The sequence below is a fragment of the Sabethes cyaneus genome, chromosome 3 (assembly GCF_943734655.1).
Source record: "Sabethes cyaneus chromosome 3, idSabCyanKW18_F2, whole genome shotgun sequence".
NCBI classification, from domain to species: Eukaryota; Metazoa; Arthropoda; class Insecta; order Diptera; family Culicidae; genus Sabethes; species Sabethes cyaneus.
In genome coordinates, this window is record NC_071355.1 from 150,046,143 (window position 1) to 150,069,602 (window position 23,460).

The following is a 23,460-nucleotide window of genomic DNA, read 5'->3' on the forward strand; positions in this document are numbered from 1 at the left end:
AAGTGAACAATAAGTTGTTTTGCAGTCGTGCGTGTCTTCATATACAATTCATGGCTGTGAATTATAAAGCAGTATAGACGATTGCAATATTTGATTATATCTTAATCATAAATTCAGGAGTATTTAGTTGCGTGTTATAAAAACTCCGCAAAATAGAATTACAAATAATTGTCAAAATTTTCGCACGTATATCGCCTCCACTTTGGTACATATATGTTCTTATATGGCGTGAAATATAACTTTTTCGTTCAGATATGATTTCGTATATCCCAGTTGCAATCGAGATATACAAACCAAATGGTTTACTGGGCAAAAAGGGTCTCGCCGGCCACTACCACCTTCCAACGGTCCGACGTATAGCTTACAGATGAAACTGGTACTACTTCCGGCATAGGGTGAGGTTATAATAGAACTTGATGCCACTACGGGCCGCAATGGACGATATTCCGTTAAATGCACGTGGTTCGCAACAATGATCGTATTCTCCCTCCGTTCCGGGAACTTTCCAATTTGCTGGTTCGCGAACGGCTCCGACAACTTGACGACTTTTTAATACTGGTTACAAGGCCGAAATGACAAGTCAAATCTTCCACACGCAGAACACTAATATGTGCGACCACTAAAGTGGCTTCTGTTCCAAACAAACGTCCACAGCCAACTGCCTTTTGTTCTTTTGTGTTTTTTTCGTCGCTTTTAAGCCAGACAGAGACCGAACATCGCCTTCCTTCTTTGTTAAAACCCGGGTACCACAGGGCTGCGTCATTTTTTGGACGAATTTCTTTTTGTGGAATGCTAGACGTTTTCTCCTGGGGTGGGAGTTAATAGGGGTTATTCACAGCTTGTGTGTATGTTCTACTATAATTTTTAGCTTTTGTCCCTATCGTTCTGCAAAGTTGCGTAGGCCGTAGAGCGAAACCATTGTTAACGGTAAACAACCGGTAACAAACTCCATACCCCGTTCAGCTTCTTATCTCCCAGTCACTTGCGCAATCGCAATCGGTCTAAAAGCAAGATAAATGCAACCCATTTTATTTATTTGGACATCGAACCTCCATTAGAGACCACCCCCCCCCCCCCGCACCTCCCCCCTTTTGTCAACCTACTAGTGCTAAATCCCTTATGTGTGCCAAGTTTGGTGGAGAACGATCAAGGCGTTCTGGAGTTATAACAGATCATACATACAAACATACTCACGTTCACATATAGGAGAGACGGCTTCAGGTTGAGACCAATTTTTGTTTTCGGTCCATAAAACTTAATCAGAATGTTTTAATTATGAGTGTTATACATCATTGAAAAGGCATTTCTATTGTCTATCCAGAAAAAATGGCAAAATACTTGATTTTAGAAAAATAAAGAATATATGGTCATTTCCGTGAAGGACCCAAAAATTTGCGAAAAAAATTATTGCTGCAGATTGACAAATATTTTGTTTTTGCAATAATGATTAATGAAAACAAAATTCATTTTTTCGAGTATTAAATTGAGACCAATGTTCATCAAAAATAATGGGCAAGACAAGACAATAGCACCCGGTAGGGACGCCAATGTTTATTTGACCGTCTACCCAATATAAATCATAAAATGCACAAAACTTATTGCAAACAAATTTATACGAAAATTGATGGACAAGACACAAACATAATTTTCAACAGGAGCAGTCAACTCGCAGGTTCCGCAGACGACCTTGACATCATTACCAGCGTGCTTGGGACGATTTGGGCAATCTGGAACTCGAACATCTCGACAGGGGTGCAGGTGTACCCGGTTGATCAACTGAGGGTTAAGCAGCGAGGCTTTTTTGTATGCCAGAAAGGCATTGGCTTAAAACGCAATTGACATTCTTAAAGATCGTCTTTTGGAGCAGGGCTAGATTGCTGTACACAGGTTACGGACTGCTCAAACCCATTGATGAAGTTGAGCTAAATAGTTGTAATCCTGTGCTCCAATTCGGTATTACATGGCTAGTAAAATTAATGACTTTTTGGGTTTTGGGTTCTATACTCGGTATGAAGTGGGAAGGAAACTTCCGAAGAACTTTATGCCTAGATAGAGCAAGATCCCCGCAATTGCAGAGTAGATGCGCTGAACTTTCAAGTTCCGAGTTACACAGCAGGCAGGTGTCGGTGTCATCCAACATTCTTTAAATGATAAAAGCGGGTTTGTGTTCAGTTAGAAGCCCCCTGATTGTGCGCAGTTCACTATTTAATTGATTAGTCTACAACCCTGTATTTGATTCCAATCAGATGCTTTCTTAACAGTGTAATCTAGGTGGGAAGCCCAGTTCAGTTTTTATACAGAATTATTGCGAGGAGCTTGACTAAATTACTGAAGCTCAGTCTGACAGTTAGACATCAATATAGGGGGAGTAACAATATGTTTTCTTCGCCTAGTGAATGGTATAACGGCCAGTTTATAGTTCCCAGTTTCACTGCGTCAAACTTTCCTTAGACGATAAGTACTATGTTGGCGGCATAAGCAAGAATCTCCTAACAAAGCTACGACAACTTGTGAAAGACTGGGTTAGCCACCAATGACCAAAGAAAGGAACAGAGAACTCCCTGTGAACTTCTTTTCATAGCCAAAATATTGACCGACGTCTCTGCCAATGATGCTGTGATTTCTCTGCTCGAAAGCATTGCATTTGTTTTAGCTCATTATAGTGTGGTCAATTTCATTTTGAAAGAGAGCCACACTATAGCCGTAATAATTAAAGCGAAGGTTGTGTTATCAAAAGCGCCTTCAATATCATGGAAAGCACAAAATGCCGTCTCTTGATAGTTGAGCGGTATCTCAATCAACGTCACTACACAGTACGGTTTCCGTAGATTTACCATGTTGGTATGCATGTTGATTTCAATGCAACAGAGAGTTTTTTAAAAACTCATTGCGGATATAGTTACCCGAGATTTTATCCATCAAGTTGAGAGCCGTTGATGTCAGACTTATTGGTCTGAAAGACTTATGCATAATTTTCTTTTTCTTATCTGCCGTAGGTATGCCTTTAGGTATCTGCCTACTTTCCGACAATGCTCCGGAATGTGTCCCAAATTGAAATAAGAAAAAGGATAGAATACCATTCTAATTGGGAGATTTCATTGATTCAAAAGAGCTAAGTGCCCATTTGATTGAAGGCTCCGTAAAAAATCGGCTGCAAGCAGAGTCGTTTGACACATTATCTAACAACATTTTCTAAAACAGCGAAGCCTAACTTCATCGATTTATTCTTAACACTTTACACTTTGCATTTAAATAAAATAGGAAAGGATACAAGGGAAATCATGCAATTTTTTTAAATATTTTTCTTTAATCATTGTCAAGCGCGAGGCTGCAGGCACTCCTCATATTCTTATCGTACTTCTGACGAATGTCGGATGACCACGTTTTGAAGATGCTGCGCAATAGTGCGGCGAAATCTGTTCTATTCCAGCATTTCACCGGCTCCAGGAATAGGGGGGATCAACGTGCTGGATGGTTAGACCGAACCGAGGCTGGCTTGCGACTTTCGAGACGCTCGAGAAATTAGCAACGGGCGGCGCGAAGCGGATGAAAATCAATGAAAATAAAAAATATAGAAACTTATAGAAATTGCCTGTTATATATTTTTTGAGAAAGATTTACATTCATTGGGATAAAAAGAAATGAACAACAACTTCAACGAATTGCAATATAATTTATTTTTGTACTTGTAAAAATAAATAATTTGAGCAATTGGGTATCAAAAGTCTTACTCCAAATCAGGCCGAATTCAATTCGTGCTCTCTGATTATATAATCTCGAACTAGCTGCTGTATTTTAAGTGGAAATAACCTGAAAAGTTAGAACTAATAGCTGAAAGATCCTATATGCAAAGCAACTTGTACTTACTGCATTATTCTAACTCCGAGATCAAAAAATGATGGAATAGCAATAGTCACCTGATTTCTTAATATGCCGTCGATTATGACTCGTGCCGTACGTTCAGTAGTAAGCAGTTTGAATCTACAATATGCAATGTTTTAGTTGTATAAATGAAAAAATGCCGCTTCCTTACCGTGGTTTCTTCAAAAAATCTACAATATCTTTTCGGGTAGCTATGTAGTACGGGCACACACAAGTTGTCTGGATGTCATTACTGTAGCCTTGCAGCCGCAATTGTTCTGTGATAGCGGCCATAAACCCGTTGACTGCATACTTGGATGTGGAGTAAACGACAGCCCAAGGGAATGCGTACATACCGGACATCGACGAAATGCCCACTATGTGACCCTGCCTCCGTTCCATCATTTTTTCCAAAAACACTTTTGTGGTCTGCGATAAATTAAAAACAAAATAAAGACAAAATCAAACTAAATTTAGTAGTAATTAGTAAATTCTTCGACTAACATTTTCTGAATCAGTGGAATTGTTTAGGAGAAAATTTAGTTATGATGTTTTTACACAAATGTGTCCGCATGGGGGTTTGGGCCGCTGTTTTTTGTTGTAGGTATAACAAAAGCAAAACTATTGTGTCTAGAATTACCGTACACAGACGAAATTGCAATAAAATGATACTTCACTCTAGTGAAGAACACTTGATCTTGCTCCTGTTCTTGAGCGTGCCGCCAAGTAAAGCTATTGGAAGCAAGCACACTTAACGTCAATCAATTTTCAATAGCGTATTTTGATGATCTAGTGTTTTGCAAAACAAACTTGTTTCTTGATGAATTGAAATTTCGGGTATTAATAACAAGCCATATGAATAGTTGCCGGAAATCGACTAATGTTAGTACACGTAAATATGTTATGTTATATTCCCAAATTATCTGTCTTCAAGTACCTTAAATAGGCACCGTATGCTATGTACACTGAAACAAGAGTCATATTTCCCGTACCATTTACTATGATTCTGGTACAAGCCACATTTAAAAAAGACTATCAATTCCACTGTCTTGCATATAATTTTGACCACGATTCTGTTATATTTACTATAGGTCATGGCAACGTCGAAAGTAACGCATGGTAATTTATAGTATAACAAGCTTGAGCCAAAAAGAAATCTTTTTAGCTGAAATGTACTGAGATGTCATCTTATTGACTAAGACTACGTCGCACTGCAGAGTGTCATTCCACAACTTAGATTCCTGTTCCTGCAGTATACAATCATGAATATATGGAAGATTTTGAACGCTAATAACTCTGCCAATTATAAATGGATTTTGATGGTTTGGATACCGATCGATTCATAATGTATGTAGCGATTATGTGGTGTTTGTCATAATTTTCTTTTTTCAATTACTAATTAGTGAGAATTAGCGAAAAGTTGCAAAGTCAAATTTCCCCATACATTTAGCATACATTCGCCTTGCTTCACAGACAGGGACGACAGTTGAATACATCATCTGTTTACCAATTTGATGACTGTGTTGGGCAACTGTGCTAGAAAAGTAATAAAAACTCCTTATCCCAACAGGCTGAAGATTCTGTTATACAAATTCCGAAGGTTTTTAAACAAATTGTTTTAATGAGCAAGCTGGAATGGAAAGGATCGTTAACCAAAATTTTGTCAATATTTACTAGATTATTATTACCACAATCGCCTTTATTGTATTAATTTTACTTTACTTTGTCCCACTTCACGTGACTGCCGTCCTCTAGCGCGTATTGCACTTCTGTGCTCAAAATTATGGTGGCCTAACTCTGACTACACAAGTTGCCCGATTTTTACAATAAGCACTTTTGTAGCAGGTACTGGGTACCGGAACAAGCCGACCAAGAAATAACTGGTTTGATGAAAAGTCGAGTGCCAAAGAGCGATAAATGAAAAGAACGTGGCTAGAAGTCGCATGCTCAATGCGGCTACACGTCAAAACAGGGAACGATATAAAGAGCTACGAGCAGCATAGAAAAGAACCCACCGGCGGTGTAAGCGTGAGTTCCAGAAGCAGATGCTCAGTGAGGCAGAAGCTTGTTTGCCAGGAACGACGCGAGGAGTTTTTATAAAATAGTCAACAGTACGGCGAATAAGAGCATCCCGGTGCCAGTGATGTGCAACGACAAGGAAGGAAACCTGTTGACTGATGAGGCTATGGTGGCTGCTAGGTGGAAAGAGCACTTTAAAGACCTTCTAAATGGTACAGGTAACGGCGAAAGCGTCAGACATGGAATACGAATTGAGGAAGATGGTCAAGCTGTGGAGCCACCCAGGCTAGTTGATGTTAAAAAGGTGATAAAAGAGCTTAAAAACGGAAAAGCTGCTGGGAAGGACGGAATTTCAGCCGAACTTCTAAAAATGGAGAGCTGCACAAAGCAATCCATGCCACGATCAGAAAAATTTGGCTGGAAGAAGGAATGCCTTCAGACTGGCTTGATGGTCCCATTTCCCCGATATACAAGAAGGAACACCGACTCGATTGTAGTAACTATCGGGGCATAACCGAGGCATTCCGCCTATAAGGTACTCTCCCGTATTCTGTTCAACAGATTAAGACCATAATCAGAATCCTTTGTCAGCGATTACCAGAGTGGTTTTCAAGATTTCGAGAAGATCGGCTACAGGTCAAATGATCACCTTGGGTTAAATCCATGACAAATTTCAGGAATACAGCTTGCGGACTCACTATCTGTTTGTGGATTTTAAGGAAGCGTATGATTCAGTGAAAAGAAATGAATTATGGCAGATAATGCTCGAACACGCTTGCCGACCAAGCTAATAAAACTGTGTCTTACAACGCTAGACAAATCAAAATCAAGAGTCAGAATAGCTGGTGAAATATCAGATGCGTTCGTGACGTTAGAGGGACTGAAACAAGGCGATGCACACCCTAACCTACTGTTCAATATAGCACTTCGTATCGTCCCTTCAACGTAGAGCAGGGGTATAAAGGAATGGAACCATAATCACTAAATTGCACATGCTAGGCTTTGCGGATAGACGGGACGACGGAGGCAATCTACGCCAGGCTAAAAACGGAGGCTAAGAGGATAGGGTTACAAATCAATGCGTCGAAACCAAATATATGGTAGGAAGAGGCTCCCGAGAAAGTAACGCTGCCTCCCACGGACAGTGACTATTGACGGCGATGAACTGGAAGTGGTTGATGAGTTCGTATATTTGGGATCACTGGTCACCGCCGACAATAATACGAGTAAGGAGATCCAACGACGCATTCAAGCTGAAAATCGACCTACTTTTCCCGCCGCAAGAGTTTCGATCTAGGAGCATACACCACCGCACAAAACTGACGATGTACAAAACGCTAATAAGACCGGTAGTCCTCTACGGACTTGAAATGGTAACTTTGCTTACGGAAGACATACGTGCACTTGCCGTTTTTGAAGGAAAGGTGTTGTGGACTATTTTTGGCGGAGTGCAAACGGAAAGCGGAGAGTGGCGGAGGCGTATGAATCACGAGCTACAGGCACTGCTTGGAGAGATTCCCATCGTATACCTGGCGAAAATTAGGAGACTACGGTGGGCCGGCCACGTCGTAAGGATGCCGGACGACTGTGTAGTGAAATCCGTTCTCTTCAAGAACCCCACTGGAACCAGGAATAGAGGGGCTCAACGTGCACGATGGCTCGACCAGCTTGAAGCCGACTTGCGTGTGCCGAGACGCGCAACAAATTGGCGACGAGTAGCCCATGACCGAGTACAATGGAGAGGAATTGTTGATACGGCAAGAACCACGCCGGCTCTCGGCTGAAAAAATAAGTAAGTAAGGCGGATGGCGGTAACGGATAGTATCGAAATTGTTGGTGTTGATCGTAGAGCTGTTGTAGAGGCATTTGTGCCTTTCAAAAGAGGTTCTGCGAGAATCGGACTGATCATAAACACTGCCAAAACGAAATACATGGTTGCTGGCAAAGAGCGTGGAAGTCTGGATGATGTTGGATCTGAAGTGGAAATAAATGGGGTACGGTGCGAGGATGTCGACGAATTCACATTTCTGGGATCTCTGGTAACATGCGACAATGACGCCACTCGAGATGTGAAGAGACGCTGCAAATAGGGCTTTCTATGCACTCCGTAGCCAGCTAAAGTCTTGAAGTTTGCAGACGTGCACAAAATTAGCTGTGTACAAAACATTAATATTGCCGGGGCCCTCTACGGTCATGATTCATGGACGTTGAGAGAAGCAGATCGGCCTATACTTGGTGTATTTGAATGAAAAGTTTTGTGGCCAATACTTGGCGGCAACATGGAAAACGGCGAATGGCGTAGACGCATGAACCACGAGGTGGACGAGGTGTATAAATATGATAACATTGTGAAGCTGATCAGGCGCCGGCGGTTACAGTGTGCTGACATGTAGCCCCAATGCCAGAAGAAAGCTCAGCGAAAATAGTGTTCAGCAGAGAACCTGGGCGAGGTCATCGGCTTCGAGGTGGACCACGCACTCGTTGGGTGTGTGCGATCGAAGAAGATGCACGCGCAGAAGGAGTGCAGGGTGACTGGAGACTGACAGCCCACAACCGAGAATCCTAGCAATCACTAGGATCCTGCTAGGATCCGCTAATATGGATTTTCGGCCATTAAAGTAAAGTACTCTCATGTACTTTTGCAGCATTTCGCCTTGACCTATCCATAGACCTTGCAGGCACAGGGCGGGATTTTTCTATGGTTTTCGTAAAAGGCACAACACACTTAAAACCATTTTTAATCTTGATAATTGCATTTCATAAATTATTTCTTGAAAAGAAATTTATTGCGGTTATTGGAAAACTTCTTTGTAAAGTTTAGCCACTGAATTCAGCACACGAATTTTGCATACACGATTGAAAACCATAATATTGTGAAAAGTTAGCTATCACAATAAAAAGTTTTATAATGCTTGTACCTAGATGGTATGAGCTGCTAAAACTGTAAAATCACAGTCGCCCGACCCTAAAAGTAACCCGACTTAGAATTAGAATTTTCGAAAAATCGATTTTCCGTTTATTTCATGATCGTAGTGTACATATATTTAAGTATGCACACAAAAAATTTTATGCCAATCCGTCAAATATTAACGAAGTTATACGCATAATTGTAACGACGTGTAAGAGCGATAGAAGAAGGAACGCGAAACTTTAAGAGCGTGTTTCTCAAAACCGTGTTTTCAAAGTCGGTGAGCAAGATTTCTCGAAAACGACTGAACCGAATCGCTTCTGATTTGGACACAAGCGTTCTAAGGATATATTCTACAGATTAATCGAAGGTTTTACCTTACCGATTAATATTTCTCATTTTATTGACAATTTAAGGCAAAATTTATGCCAAAACCGATTTTTTATGTTTAAGAAGCCGCCATTTCGTCAAAAATTATTATTTTCCTTCGATCCTTCTTAATTCCTTCGATCAATCTATAGACAATATAGGGTATGTTGCTGCTTCGTCGTGATTGCCTATTCCCGTCCTATCCAACACAAATTATTAAAAATATCAGCAATTTTCATGACACATAATGCAAAATTAGTTATTCCCTCATATTTTAGTTTGTTGACTATCATACGCGATCAATCAAAGTGAGCTGAGATCTATTTAAATGCTTTTTTTCATTAAAGAATTCTTAGCAGCAAAATTTCTCACATTTTTTCGTGCGACGAAGAAGAAAATGTCGACTAATCGTTTCAATTTCCATCATTCATAAAATGAAAATAACCCACGCAACGCATTGTCGTTATTCTGCAGCCGGGAAAACTTGCATGACCTGCAGAAATTTTGCAGAATAACATTTGTCATGCCGTCCTACACAAATACATGCGCGCTAGCTTCGTAAACATTATTGTGATTTTTAGTTCGGGCGATGAAAAATTTTGATGAACGGATTTCAAAACGGTACGACGAATTTAAGATATAAAGTCAGTTGCGTAATTTCAATAAAATGCTTTAATAATCGCTTTTTAGTGAATTCAAAGCGCACGGATCTGAAGGTAAGTGTGTTTGAGTCAAATTAGCAGCAGAACTTTTGGAGTATTCTTTAAATCCACCTAAGAAATGATGAAAATTAGAGTGGCTTTCCTTACTACGACGGGAATTAGAAATAAACCCTATTTTATGGCCGATTCCTTTTTGGTTTTCGATTTCCGATGATTCAGTCCAAAGATACCGTGCTCACCGCAAGACGCTTTATTCTAGAAGAGTTCCAGGGGAATAACTAGAGCAGTTATTTCAATAACTTTTTTTAATTACAAAATCTGTTAAAATACAGCCAAAAGGTGCGTCAAGATGTATACAAATTTTCATTTTAATTAGTTAAAGGGGGTTCTCCAGAAAAATTCTAGAAAAATCTCCTTTTTATGCCTTTTAACAGTATATAACCCCTTAATCACATTACCACAGATAATTATCCCTAATTAATTATACAGTGCCATTAGCATCTCTTACTGCATAGTCGACAATTTTATTTCGATCTATTGTGGTATTTTACAGTAGAATCAATATAGAATGCCAGTGTCGCTGCAGTGCTTGTGGTAAACATCACACATTTGAAAATTATATGTATTTACATTGTATGCGCATATGTGTGAGTGATCGATTCGAAACGGGAATCTGATTGTCAAACTAAAAAAGTAACCCAATAAAAAATCCTTCTGCTTTTCCGTAAATCCCGTAGGATAATCACCCGATTTGGTCGTTTTGAGGTATTTCGTCGGCAGGAAAATTTTCTATTGGGCAATTTGACAATGATGTTCCCGTATCCAAGACACGAACCAGCAACATGTTTGCCACCAAAATATCCATGAAACACCAGCGACACTAGCATTCTATATAGGGTAAAGAACCGGTTTTCAGCAGTCTAAGCTGGTCACTGATTGTTTTACCTCATTACAAGCGATGGGTTGACTAAGTGGGGGATATCAGCATACCAATCTTCTTGCTATCTTTAGTTCTTCAAGCTGTTACCATTGGAAGACACTATTGTTGAGCTAAACTTTTGATTTTTCGCTTTAAAAGTTGGAGCGGTGGAACTAATTTTGAACAGACCGAGCATATTTTCACCCGCTAGGTGCTTTTTTATGAAATCTGAATTTTTTTACGTCCCCATAAAACATCCCTCGAGCTTTCCCCCTATTCAGTAAGTTCGCGTTCCTATTCGCGACCTGCTAATCGGCATCTGATGTATAATCGGCAGTGTTGGGCACCACTAATTCGCTAATTCGCTAACCGATACAATTTGTTCGATAATCGTGGTAATTTCGCTAATCACTAATCGCAAACTGCAAATTACCAGTTACTGTTTATTTTTGAACATATCGCAATGACTTGCATTGTAATCTATCACTGTACAAATTATTTGTAATTTACATTTATTACATGGCTTTTCTTAATTTACCTAAGATCAAAACCTATTATAATGGATAAAATGATTACAGTTTATTAATTTTTAAAATAAACAGCGGCACTTCATTTAGAATCATGGCCCAGCAGCAATTCGGCTAGTTTGAGTATAAATTATAAAGTATAACTAGCGTTTCTCGATTGGTCGGTTAGCGAATTAGCGAATTAGCGGTGCCCAACACTGATAATCAGCATAGCGTATCGGCATAGATGCGTAAAATGCCATCTGTCTAAATTGTTTATCGGGGTATACACTCACCGCACCGTTCGGCAAACGGTATTCGTCGTCTCTTTTATTCTCTAGTGTTCTTATGGGAAACTGCGAGTTTGACGTCTCACTCGCTGTTCATAAGGATGGTGGGAGAACAAAAGAGGTAAACATAGCAGTACACACGGTCCGACTCAGAACAGTGTTGTCAAAGCAAATAACATTGAAACACATCGTTGCTTCATTGAATCACTGAGAAAATCTTCAAAAATTATTGAAAAATCTGTCTTTTCTGTTGTTTTTAATAAAGAAAAATTAATTATGAACATACATTTCTCTTGAAAGTATTGAACCACGTTTTCCCCATTGGAGGTTTCAGTTAATTTCAAACCTATAATTCTTATTTCCAGAACCGAAACAGTGTCTTGGCAACACGATAGTTCATCAGTTATGCTGCAGCTGCTGCTACTGGTGAACAGGTTCCGTCAATTCAGAATTTGTTTTCAGTTTTGTTAGAATATAATAAAACTTTCGGCTAGTGACAAAGCCTTAGATAATAGAAAAACCCGAATTAATCCACCTAGCGGCGTGACCTAGCCTTTCTACTGCCACAATAGTCATTATTTAATTTCTCAGGAACATCTATAATTGACTTGACTATATTTTTAAATATCCGTTCCGTATTCCTCAAAATCCTTATTTGCCAGTAAAATTCACAACGTATTGCGTAGAATAATTATATTTTCTTTCCTTGGGTGCGTAAATACTTGTAAGCGTCATTTATGTTATTTGATGAACACCTTATTTAGTTTTATAATCGGTCGGCCTTAACTTTTGGGTTTCAGAGCCACATACGAAACTTGTTTTGAACTGACAATATGAAATATATGTTCATAGCAGATTTTTTGATATTTTTTTTTGAGTGGTTTTAGCCCAAAGGGTAGATTTTTTTTGATATTTTGATATTAATACCATGCGTTCAAAAGTTAGCATCTTTGAAAAACAAGAGTTCAGAAAAATTATTATATACTTCACTTTTGAAAAAAAAAGGATTTCGACAATGATGATGACAAAATGATTAATCTCAACATTTTACTATTAGTTTGCTTGGCTTCAATTGTGCAATATATCTGAATCAGAAAAAATAACTGAATAGAGCATTAGATATGAAAAAGAGAAATTGAACTTTTTCTTAGCTGGCGCTCCTTCAGATAATTATTTTTGCATGGAAATCAAAACTTGAGCTTCTTTTGAATGTACTTTCATGAAAAGATAGTCATTAGCTTGATCGCATCGTTTTTACAATGTTAGAGGGTTAGGAAAACAAGATGAGGTCGAAAAATAGTGCAAAAACTGAGCCATAAACATGCTTGAGAATGAGAAATATGATCGATATGATTTCCAGTGCTTGTCATTTTTGATTTATTTATTAAAACATGATACATGACATAAGACATCTGTCCTTTAAAATGTCACTAACGAAAACAAATCTTACAAAGTTACTACCGTGCAACGTTTACTTCCTATTTTTCATATAAAATTGCTAAGTTCTAGTATCTATGGATTGAAAAGAGCATATATTGATGCGCAAAATGTGTTTGAAATTTGTATAAATTTATTTGGAAAAATCAACTCACTAGTATTTTGATCCTATACACCTAGTGGTATACTTATATACTTAAATTAACTGCTTTTCTCCGCTTTTTGCTTTTCGTGTACAATTGTGAGTAGCAGCAAGTGAAGAAAATGACAATTGAAATCTAAAATCAAAGAAAAGAAAAAACGTTGCAATTGAATCCCGCTATTTAATATTTATTTGTGACAGATACGTAGTTCGCCTACGACGTGCAGGCTTCATCAGTGTCTTTTTTCAAAGCGTATACGTATCTGTCGCGAATAAATATTAAATAGTGGAATTTAGTCGGTAAAAGTTTTTTTCTTTTCTTTTATTTCAGAGTTCGTATTCCACTAAGAGGCTTCAAAAGCTTCTGACTATTGACATGTTTCTCACTTTTCTTGAATTTCATTGCAAATTGTCATCACATACACATACATACATACATACATACATACATACATACATACATACATACATACATACATACATACATACATACATACATACATACATACATACATACATACATACATACATACATACATACATACATACATACATACATACATACATACATACATACATACATACATACATACATACATCGTACACATTGAATACAATCAACATTTGATTGATACGTTTTGGTTTCACACGTTTTAACGGTTTAATATACGGTGCTTAAGTGTTAAAGTTTGAATAACTTTTGAATGAACCGTCTGATTTTAAATAACTCGGTTTCGTTTGATAGATCTCAGCAGTAATTTTCAAATAATAATAAAATGTGTGATGTTTTTCATTGAATTAATTCTTAAATGTTACAAAAATATGTTTTAAATACTATTTTTTCACATTTCTTTATGTAACTTTCAAACTACAAGTCCAATCATCATGAAATTTGGAAGTTAAGGGTTTGTAAGGCTCCTCTTTCAAATGCAATCAATTTTGTTCAAATCGGTTAAGGGATCTATGAGATAATGAAGTCCCATATTTTTCGTATTTTTATACATAACTTTTGAACTAAAAGTCCGATCAGTATGAAATTCAATAGCGACCAATGGGACACCTAGACCTTTCATTTGACACCAAGAACATTAAAATCGGACAAGCCATCTCCGAGAAAAGTGAGTGAGATTAAAAGCGTTACATACACACACACACACACACACACACACATACATACACACACACAGAAAATGCTCAGTTTTCGAAACTGAGTCGAATGGTATATAACATTCGGCCCGCAGGACCTTCTTTCCATTTTCGGTTTTCCAAGTGATTTCTATACCTTTATACTATATATTTATATAGTAGAAAGGCAAAAAGATAGTGAATAATATGGTATGTGACAATTGAGTGCTTGACTTTTAGAGTGGTTGTAATCAGTGCTGAAAAATGTGATGGATTCGTTAGTAGCGAGGTGGCGATTGCCTTCAGCAGCTGAAAAATGTACGTTTTTGGACAACAATTTTTAATTTATCATATTTTTGTCGGAAACCCAGTAAATTGTGTTTGTGTGAATCAAATGTATGGTTAAGTGATTTGTGAAGATGATCCTATCAAAAGATTTCGAAAAGATGAATAAAAAAGTGCATTTTCGGCTCATTTATGTTCAACTGATTAAAATAGGGGACACTGCTTAACTCGTTCCTTACCCTATATTGATTATACTTATTTTACTCACAATTGGTTTTGTTTCACGATGTTGAAAGTCTTGACCAAGTTTTAGTTCAAGCGACACTGTTAGTTACGTACTAATTGTTCATCCTTCAACTGATAATATGAGAGAATTATACTTATATTCTAATTCCACCGCGCACTGTATCATAAACTAAAAATAATTGCAGAACGCGGATGCGATCTTGGGTTTAGAAAACGATGCAACAAAGTGAGATCGAGCAGTAAACTGTAATGGTTCAAAACAGAATCGTTGCATCATCATGATAAATATTCAGCTAATCATTTAATATTGTACTTTTTGCCTCGTAATGGTAAGCCTTTTCGGAATATCAACGACCAGACAAGTAATTATAACGGTTCGTATCAAAAGAAAAGACCAGACAAAAGTTTGTGGTGTTAATTTTTTTCTTGAATGCACGAATGCTTATCTTCGAACCGAAGTTGAATATACCGCCACAGTCGGTATGGTGGTTAAATTTATATCGCCGAATATCAATGCCATCGAAAAGAAGACGAAAAACATGATATCTCGCGTAACTTTTCAAAATGACCTAAGTAACAATGAGAGTTTCTCTTTGTGCCTCTTCTCTTTCGGTTGCCACGGCGATGCAAATGCACTTTAAAACATCAGCCTAGCATAATTTGGTTGCTAGTGTCACTAGCTACCTAATCGTCAAGATAACTTTTGTTGAAATGCATTTATAACGCCGTAATAATCGGAGGGAGATCAAAGAGAGTCCCACAATGTTACTTAGGTCCTTTTGAAAAGTTACGCGAGATATGTTCGACGACGACGAATAATTATTTCATGACGTACATGCAAGTGGAATTCTTGAATACAAAAAAATATAAGTAACTAAAATGGAATGTTGCTCACTAACAACTGCCTTTTAAGAAAAAAGTGTAGGAAAAACTAATATGAATATCTGGACGAGAAGATAAAAAAACTCATCTATATATGAAGAATGGAAGATATTCACAAAAACGGTCGAAAAAAATAGAATCAGCTCTATGTTTCTATGTCAATTATTATTCACTAGATGACTTCTACGACTATATCATAGGGTGGAAAAACTTTTTTATGTCTTATAGGAACTAATTCGATATACCGTCAAACGGGATAACTTGCAACACCGGGGTAACATGCAACAACGCTATATCGATCCAATTTAATGTACTTTTTGATCTGTTACTTGAATTTTTAATCTATATCAGTCACTGAATCTTGTTGTTAACACTTCAAAGAAGCCTTTGACACTGTTATGTTGATTTTCTGCTGTTTTGATGATTTTTAAAAAATCCCACAAGATGATGTCAAATTCATCGTCAATTTTTCGTCAGTAAAACGTTTATGTCGCCCACAGGCACTTCAAATAAAAGAAGCCTAACAACCATTTTTTATAGTAAAATGAACAATAAGGAAACAAAATAATTGATTTATGATGACTAGTTTTGTTTATCTTACTTGTTACCACGTTATTCGTAAAACAAGTACTTAAAAGGGGTAACTTGCAACAGCTGGTAGATATAAAAAGGTGTTTTCCGTTACCTTCAAGAGGCGCGTTATCATTTAATTTTGCATCAATCAGAACTAAAGCACACCTGAAGAGTGTAAGAGACTTTCGGTAAGTCGGAAATATGCCAGTTTTTCTCTGGATATACTGAAAATGGCCATAGAAGCGGCCAAAACGAAAATAAGGTCACTGAGAGAATCGACCAGCAATACGGCAGTGTCTAATTACGATCACTCGTAACGTAATGAACAATCATATATTACGTAACCGAGATATCGATGATTTTTAACTTTCCCGCCCCACTTCATGACGCGATTTTGCATAATGGATATACGACGTGTAATGCGTTGTTACACAACTCTCACTTCACTAAGTGCGTTACGTAATATGTGAATGGTCCTTAAAAAGGCAGCTCTATTATATCCAGACAAGGAATATCAACTGCATGAATAATATAAAAAGTTATTTCTGTAATTTCCGCTACAGGGCTCATAAATTGTTTTTACCAACGTGACATAGGGCATTTATGCGTATATTCATAGCAAAAGCATTAAAAATCGCAAGTCGGATTATCATTTGCATATTCAAATCAAAAGAAACTCATACAAATCTTTAAATTCGTTCAATTTCCAAAAAATATTGCTTGTTGCAAGTTACCCCGTTTAAGGGGTTACTAGTAACAAATTAGTTAAAAAATTCTACAACAGCCAATATTGACCGCATATTTTTTCTCAATATGTGAAATTGTTCTATGGTAGACCTAATAACTACGTATTAATCAAACGTCCTCAAATGTACTACAGATAAGTTTTCACTTGCACTCATAGTTGAGAACTGTTGCAAGTTACCCCGTTTGACGGTACAGTACAACTTCACACTCGATTATGTGATGAAACTTTGATTTTTCGCTCTCAAAATAACAAGCTTGTTTCAAAATATTTTTTCTTCTGAGTTTCTTTATACCGCATTCTGTGAGATTCTAGCAAGTGTAAATCTTTGTAAAATTTAATAATTTCGCCCAACGACGAGCTAAATAGATACAAAAACCAACTCAAGATTCTCCGTATTAGATATTTTCCAAATATTTAAAGTTTTTCCAAAACATTTTAAAAGTACACTCATTAGAAGGGATGTTTAGACATAAACATCAGAACAAAGCATAATTAGATTAAAAGCATGTGCCAGATATGAAAAAATTAATTGAGAATTCGCCTCAAATCCCAAAAAATAAATTGGTAACATATCTGAAATTAACGTGGAAGAATATTGAAAATGAAACGTTTTTAGTAAAATGATAATGTTTCATTATCTCTAAAGTATTCACAAATTTCCAAAATTATTCTGTCTACGCATAATTTGTCATTTAAAATATTTAATAGCAATCAGCTGTGCTTTACCAACAAAAATTGAAATCGACAAAGCCATAGTTTAAAGAAGCCAAATCATGTATCTTTTTATTTACTCATCCAATGAATTGTAATCAAAGATATTTGAATAGGAAAAAGTGCGAAGACTGATGAGTAGAGAGTCGCATATTTAAAAAAAAGCTGCACACACGCATTTTTTAATTTTATATAATTCAGTCAGCTGTTGCGGGTACATACTCACCCACATGTGGGATTTAACATTGATATCGATCGTACGGCTCGCCATATCCGGGGTCGTATTCTGCAAAAAATCGAAGTACACTAGCGCAGCATTATTGACCAGAATGTCTACTGGTCCGATGTGTTTGTGTACATCGTCAGCCAACGTTTGCACTTGCTCGTATGACGACACATCCACTTGATAGGCGTACGCAGCAACTCGCTTCCTCCTTAGCTCGGCGCACGTATGTTCTGCCGCGGCAAGATCGATATCCACCACAATTACATTACATCCCCGATTAGCGAATTCCACAGCCAGGGCTCTGCCTAAGCCATTGCCCCCACCGCTGATCTAAAGAGAGTGGTAGGATTTCATCAACCGTATTCGGTGAAAACACTTCAATAATCAATAGCACGTACCAGCACGGTTTGACCGGAAACATCTTTTCGTTTTGGTGGAAACAGTGTCCGAAAAATATGATTCAGTAGAATTGGTAACCCGAAACATATCACTTTTATCACATCCGCAATCACTGACAATACTTCTAACAGGGCATTCATGAAAGGATTCTTTGTTGAACCTCCTTCACAATGAACCTCAACTTGCAACATCTTCAGATGGGCTTACTCTAGCCAATTGCTGTGTGGAGCGATCGAAGCGCAGTGCAAGACTACCTGTGAGCTCATTGCGGTTGAATTTTAGTGATATTCTACGGGTACCGTCACTAATGACGCGTTTGTGCCAAATGCTTAAGATCACAGCTCTAACACATCCTCACAAAAACCTTACGTACTTAGGTTAGAGTTGGGATTTTCAAACGTCTGCCGCTTCACAAGCTCAAGTATAGAATATAACAATGAATAAGGCACTTATTTAAGTTTGTTTAACTGTAGAGATGTACCCGCCAAATAAAAATACAGAGATCGATCGTTTACCACCGGTCTTCATGAGAACCTCATCAATGGGAAAATCCATTATGTGTCTCTGCAGCCTTTGGCTTTACTGTGTGATCAAAACAGCACCACCTTGTCTAATTTTATGGATCTTCTGATTTATGCCGCTAGTAAAAAAAATCTAATCCGCGAATCGCCATGTAGTTAATTGAGGTAAGGTAAATAAATTGTCGGACCGTAATAGTCGGTGTTTGAAAAGTGCAAATAACGAAACCTATGTTTTGATATAACCATAAGCGACACTTATTAGCTTCAAAATTCATTCTGAACAAAAAAACAAACGAGGCTGTTCACCCTTTCTCGTAACAACCGGCATAGGAAATTGTAATGCGCTTTATAAATGATGACATTTAACATTCAAAAAAGTAAACGAAAACGTTTTATATGAAATACGATAAGATATTTTCAAATGCTTTTATTTGGTTAAATCAATGAAACAACATTTTATCCAAAATATGGTAATACAGCAAAGTTTCGTTAATTAGTGGTTCGTTAATTGGGTGTTCGCTAATTGGGCTATGTGACAACTTGAATGTCAAAATTGTATGGAACGAACGAGTTTAGAAATTTCTAACAACTGTCAGTCGGCCCAATTAGCGAATCAGCCGGAGTGCAGTCGTGGCCCAATTAACGAATTCAGGCTGTATCTTTTGTCCAATGCTATAAGGTGCATGGGTCGAACTAAGCTATGATCAGAGCTTATAACCGGATTCGAACCCACAACACCCGCCAGGGCATGTGATTCGCTAGTACTTGAACCTTTGAACCAACGCTGGATGTTTTTTATGTGTAGCGTTTCTTTTGTCCAACCTATTAACTTGGCGTCTACTCTGAATTGGATAATCAAATTAAAATTTAAAGAAAACATTAGGGGTATTCACGTAGCGCTTGCTATGTTGCGTATACGGAGTATCGCGTATTCATACTGCCGCTACTCGCATAACAGTTCCATCTCCTAAGAAACTGGGACTGTTATGCGAATAGCAGCAGTATATACGCGGAATATATTGTATTCGTAACATAGCAAGCGCTATGTGAATACCACTATTAATTTTACTATTTAGTCCAGGTTGAGAAAATCGGCTATTGCGGTTTGTCTTACCACGCAGAGTGCAGAAATATGAACTAGGGTACGGGGGGGTATTTCCAGCACGCTGTTGCCCGTTTCTTTGGTAACAAAATACGCTGCTCACTTTCTTAATAACTTATGATAACTTGAAATCGTCGCAGAAAGAATCTGCTTGGCTGTATGTAAGTTATAAGTTATGGGTCATTCCACGTGAAATTTACAATCAAAATTTTTTTATCTTCGGAATATTTTTTTTACTTTCTTTGTTCAAAAAAAATCGACACATATTTTTCTATTTCAATGTTACTGTTGAAATTCGCAAGATATGATTTGATATGATATGATTTAAAGTATTGTGATCCGAAAAAAATTATTATTTTTTAAATGCTAATTGTAAACATAGTTTGTAATATCAAAAAATGACTTTCTACCAGATGTGTTCACTATTCCACAAGCTTTCAAAATTGGTATACCATACTTCCTCTCGATTGTTTTTCAATAGCTAAATAGTGCATTTTTATAAACAATTGCAATTTTTTCAAAGTTGGAACTTTTTTTCTTGATTTTTTTTATTTTAAAATATTTCTTGATCTTTCTCGAAGAAGCATGCAAAATTTGGAAATGGAGAAATAAAAACTCTAGAAGTTATGAATTTTTATATCGAAGCGCGCACGTTAATGCAATACAGCATTTGTTAAACGTTTGTTGGGTTTCTAATTAATTGCTAAACGATTGTAGAAAACCGACGTTCTGTGAAAATCCGGCAGTTAATTAACCATTCCCTCAAACTTCTCAAAACAAGTACAAAACGTAAACTATACTTTGAATGCATCCGCCATTAACAATTTCGTCTTTTAATACAATTGGTGGCAGTATGAAGTTCGCCGGGTCAGCTAGTAAATAATAAATCAGCCACAGAACACACTAACTGAACCGTAGCATGACATTCTAGTTTCCTTGATAACCCGATTTGACGCCTTCCTCAGTTCTTAACCGAGTTTATCATTCGATAGCTTGAAAAAATTATTTTTTTATAAGAATATTCTTTTGAAGAGTCGAAGAAACCAGTAGAAAAAAATAATGAAACATATGTGTTTTATAGTATTTCCATAATGAGACTAAACGTGACGGGAGAAAGAGCGAAAATTAGATCCGGGGTGGGGCATTAATGCAACACTTATAGGTTCGAAATCCGTTCTTTCAACCAAACTGGGAGATCCACGGATTGAATCAAGCTATAATGGCAACCAATTACAACAGGATTGGAACCCAACTTTTCTGTCAAGCCCCGTGATTCGCCGTTATGTACATCCGCATCATGGTAATTAAACTTGCTTTTTGGAGCTGAAGTATTTTTTATGCAAAAGATTAACTTTGAAATGAAAATGTCCAAGTCCATAACGCCTGTTCAAAATAGATGAATCACCGTGTGAATCATTCTATATCGTTTTTTAAATTCGAATATTTGTTCAAGTCAGAGAGTCAGGGTTCACGATTTCTTTTATATCAAATTCCCATAGAACCGCCGATTTTGACTCTGATTTGGTTACGTCGAATGTCACTTTTCTCGATTGGTTTAAGTCACATTCGACACGATTTGGTTGCGCAACTCAGCTTCGTTGTTATTGCAGTATCGCTATAGAGTGAGCGAACTGCTAATTATCCGTGCTTAAAGTGTCGGCGTGTTTTCACCCCTTTTTCCCTCTACGCTTCTTACTACTTTTCAACCAATCTAGCTCCAGAGCCAGGAAGTATGGAGACTAGTTACAATTTGTCCTTGGACAAGAGGCTTCATTCGTACCTCGAGCAAGTATCATTCTTATAACCAGCAGGGATGCCACATATAATTCTGTCTTTTTTGTTGAAAAAATCTGACAATCTGTACGGCGAGGAAAAATATCTGTGCAAAAATCTGTCCAATGCAAAACAATAAGAGTGAAAGGGATAGAGAGTACTTTTGCTGACTATTTCCGTCTCTTTCACTCTCATGTAAAAGCTCGAAAATCTGTTTAATCTGTGTAATTTGGCAAAAATCTATATTCTATGCATACAGATTCTGTACAGGCAATTTCTTTCAAATATCTGTTAAACACAGAATAATCTGTGCATGTGGCAACCCTGATAACCAGTCCCGGCTAAAGGCTTCATGGTCGGTAAAGCAGAGTTCAGCACAGAGTCAGGGTGTGTATGTGTGTATGTATGTGTTCCTTACTACTTATGCATTACCAATCTCGTTCCTATAACCAGGAAACGGAACAAGCTATAATTTGCCCTTCAACAAGAGGCTTCATTCGCACCTCAAGCAAGTACCACTCTAATAACTTGCCCTGGCAAGATGCTTTCATTGTTAGTAAATGCAGAATTCAGTAGGAAGGATGTGGAGGGGCCTGAGAATAAACCCATGCTAAAGTCACTTAACCCTCTAACGGGCAACATCGTAAAAACGATGCGATCAAGCTAATGACTGTTTTATCATGAAAGTACACTCAAAAAAACCTTAAGTTCTGATTTTCATGGAAACACAATTATCTGGACGAGCGCCAGGTTAGAAAAAGTCCAATTTCTCTTTTGCGTTTTTCATGGTTAATGCTCTACCCAGATATTTTTTCAACTCAAATACATTACAAAATTGATATAAAGCATGAAATTTACTCTTAGAAAAAACTTAAGGTCAATCATTTTGTTCTAGATGTGCTATTTCATCAAAAGTAAAACAGGAAATGTTCGCGCATTGATTATTTTCGAAATTTTTCGGAATTTTTGTTTTTGAAAAATGATAACTTTTGAATGCATAGTCAGAATGTTGTGATATTAATATCAAAATGTCAAGAAATCTGTTCTGAACACATTTTGCATGTTGTCAATTCAAAACAAATTTCGTATGCGGCTCTGGAGTTCCAAAAGCGAAGGCCGTCTACAGACGGCCTTACCCGTTAGAGGGTTAACATCGAATGGCCTGATTCTACTAAGATTCGAACCCACGACCACTCGCTTGTCAAGGAAGACTCGATAACCTTGCGGCAACAGGGCTCCCCAAGGTTCAATCTTACAATGAGAGATTCTCTTCAATGTCTCTTTCTTCTGATTATCACGGCGCATAAACGTATTTCAACGCAATATTTCTTGAAGATTTGTTAGCTAATGATAGCAGTAACCAATTGATGCAATGCAGATACATTCAAGTGCATTTATTTCTCCGTAATAAAATGAAGAGAGTAAAGGCGAAGAGAATCTCTCATGGTTATATTGGACCTTTTGATAAGCTGCTTGAGAAATCTTGCAACTTGTTATAATTCCATTATCTAAAATTCGGTTCGAAATTTCGCGAAATCTCGCAAATGACGAAATTTAATATTCGATTTCGCGAAATTTCGAATGAAATTTGACGAAATTCAACGAAACTAGAATTTCGCGAAATTTCGCGAATGAGCCGACATGTAGGCAATACCGCCACCGACCGAAGGATAACGGTTTCTCTTTTGATCTGTTTTTGAAAAGCAGTATTGCCTGTGCAGGCTTTTTCGGCCTGCCTGATTTAAACAACACAGAC

The 23,460-nt window shown here is 37.5% G+C and overlaps 1 protein-coding gene across 1 annotated transcript; it reads right to left on the reverse strand.

The window, feature by feature from the left end:
* Positions 1–3,717: 3,717 nt before the first annotated feature.
* Positions 3,718–18,499, reverse strand: LOC128740259 (17-beta-hydroxysteroid dehydrogenase 13-like). The gene is made up of 5 exons (XM_053835794.1): positions 18,308–18,499; positions 17,910–18,239; positions 4,034–4,290; positions 3,868–3,981; positions 3,718–3,810 (listed from the first exon to the last, which is right to left on the reverse strand). The coding sequence occupies exons 1-5, from the start codon at positions 18,497–18,499 to the stop codon at positions 3,738–3,740; spliced, it is 966 nt and encodes a 321-aa protein (XP_053691769.1). The 3' UTR covers positions 3,718–3,737.
* Positions 18,500–23,460: the final 4,961 nt, after the last annotated feature.

What these genes read in the sequence shown, in the direction of transcription:
- LOC128740259 (XM_053835794.1), bottom strand. Translation starts at nt 18,499, where the DNA reads ATGTTGCAAGTTGAGGTTCATTGTGAAGGAGGTTCAACAAAGAATCCT. An exon ending in ATGTTAAATCCCACATGTGG is followed by an intron (nt 4,291 to 17,909) that starts GTGAGTATGTAC and finishes AATTTATCGCAG; the next exon opens with ACCACAAAAGTGTTTTTGGA. An exon ending in CTCGGAGTTAGAATAATGCA is followed by an intron (nt 3,811 to 3,867) that starts GTAAGTACAAGT and finishes CTAACTTTTCAG; the next exon opens with GTTATTTCCACTTAAAATAC.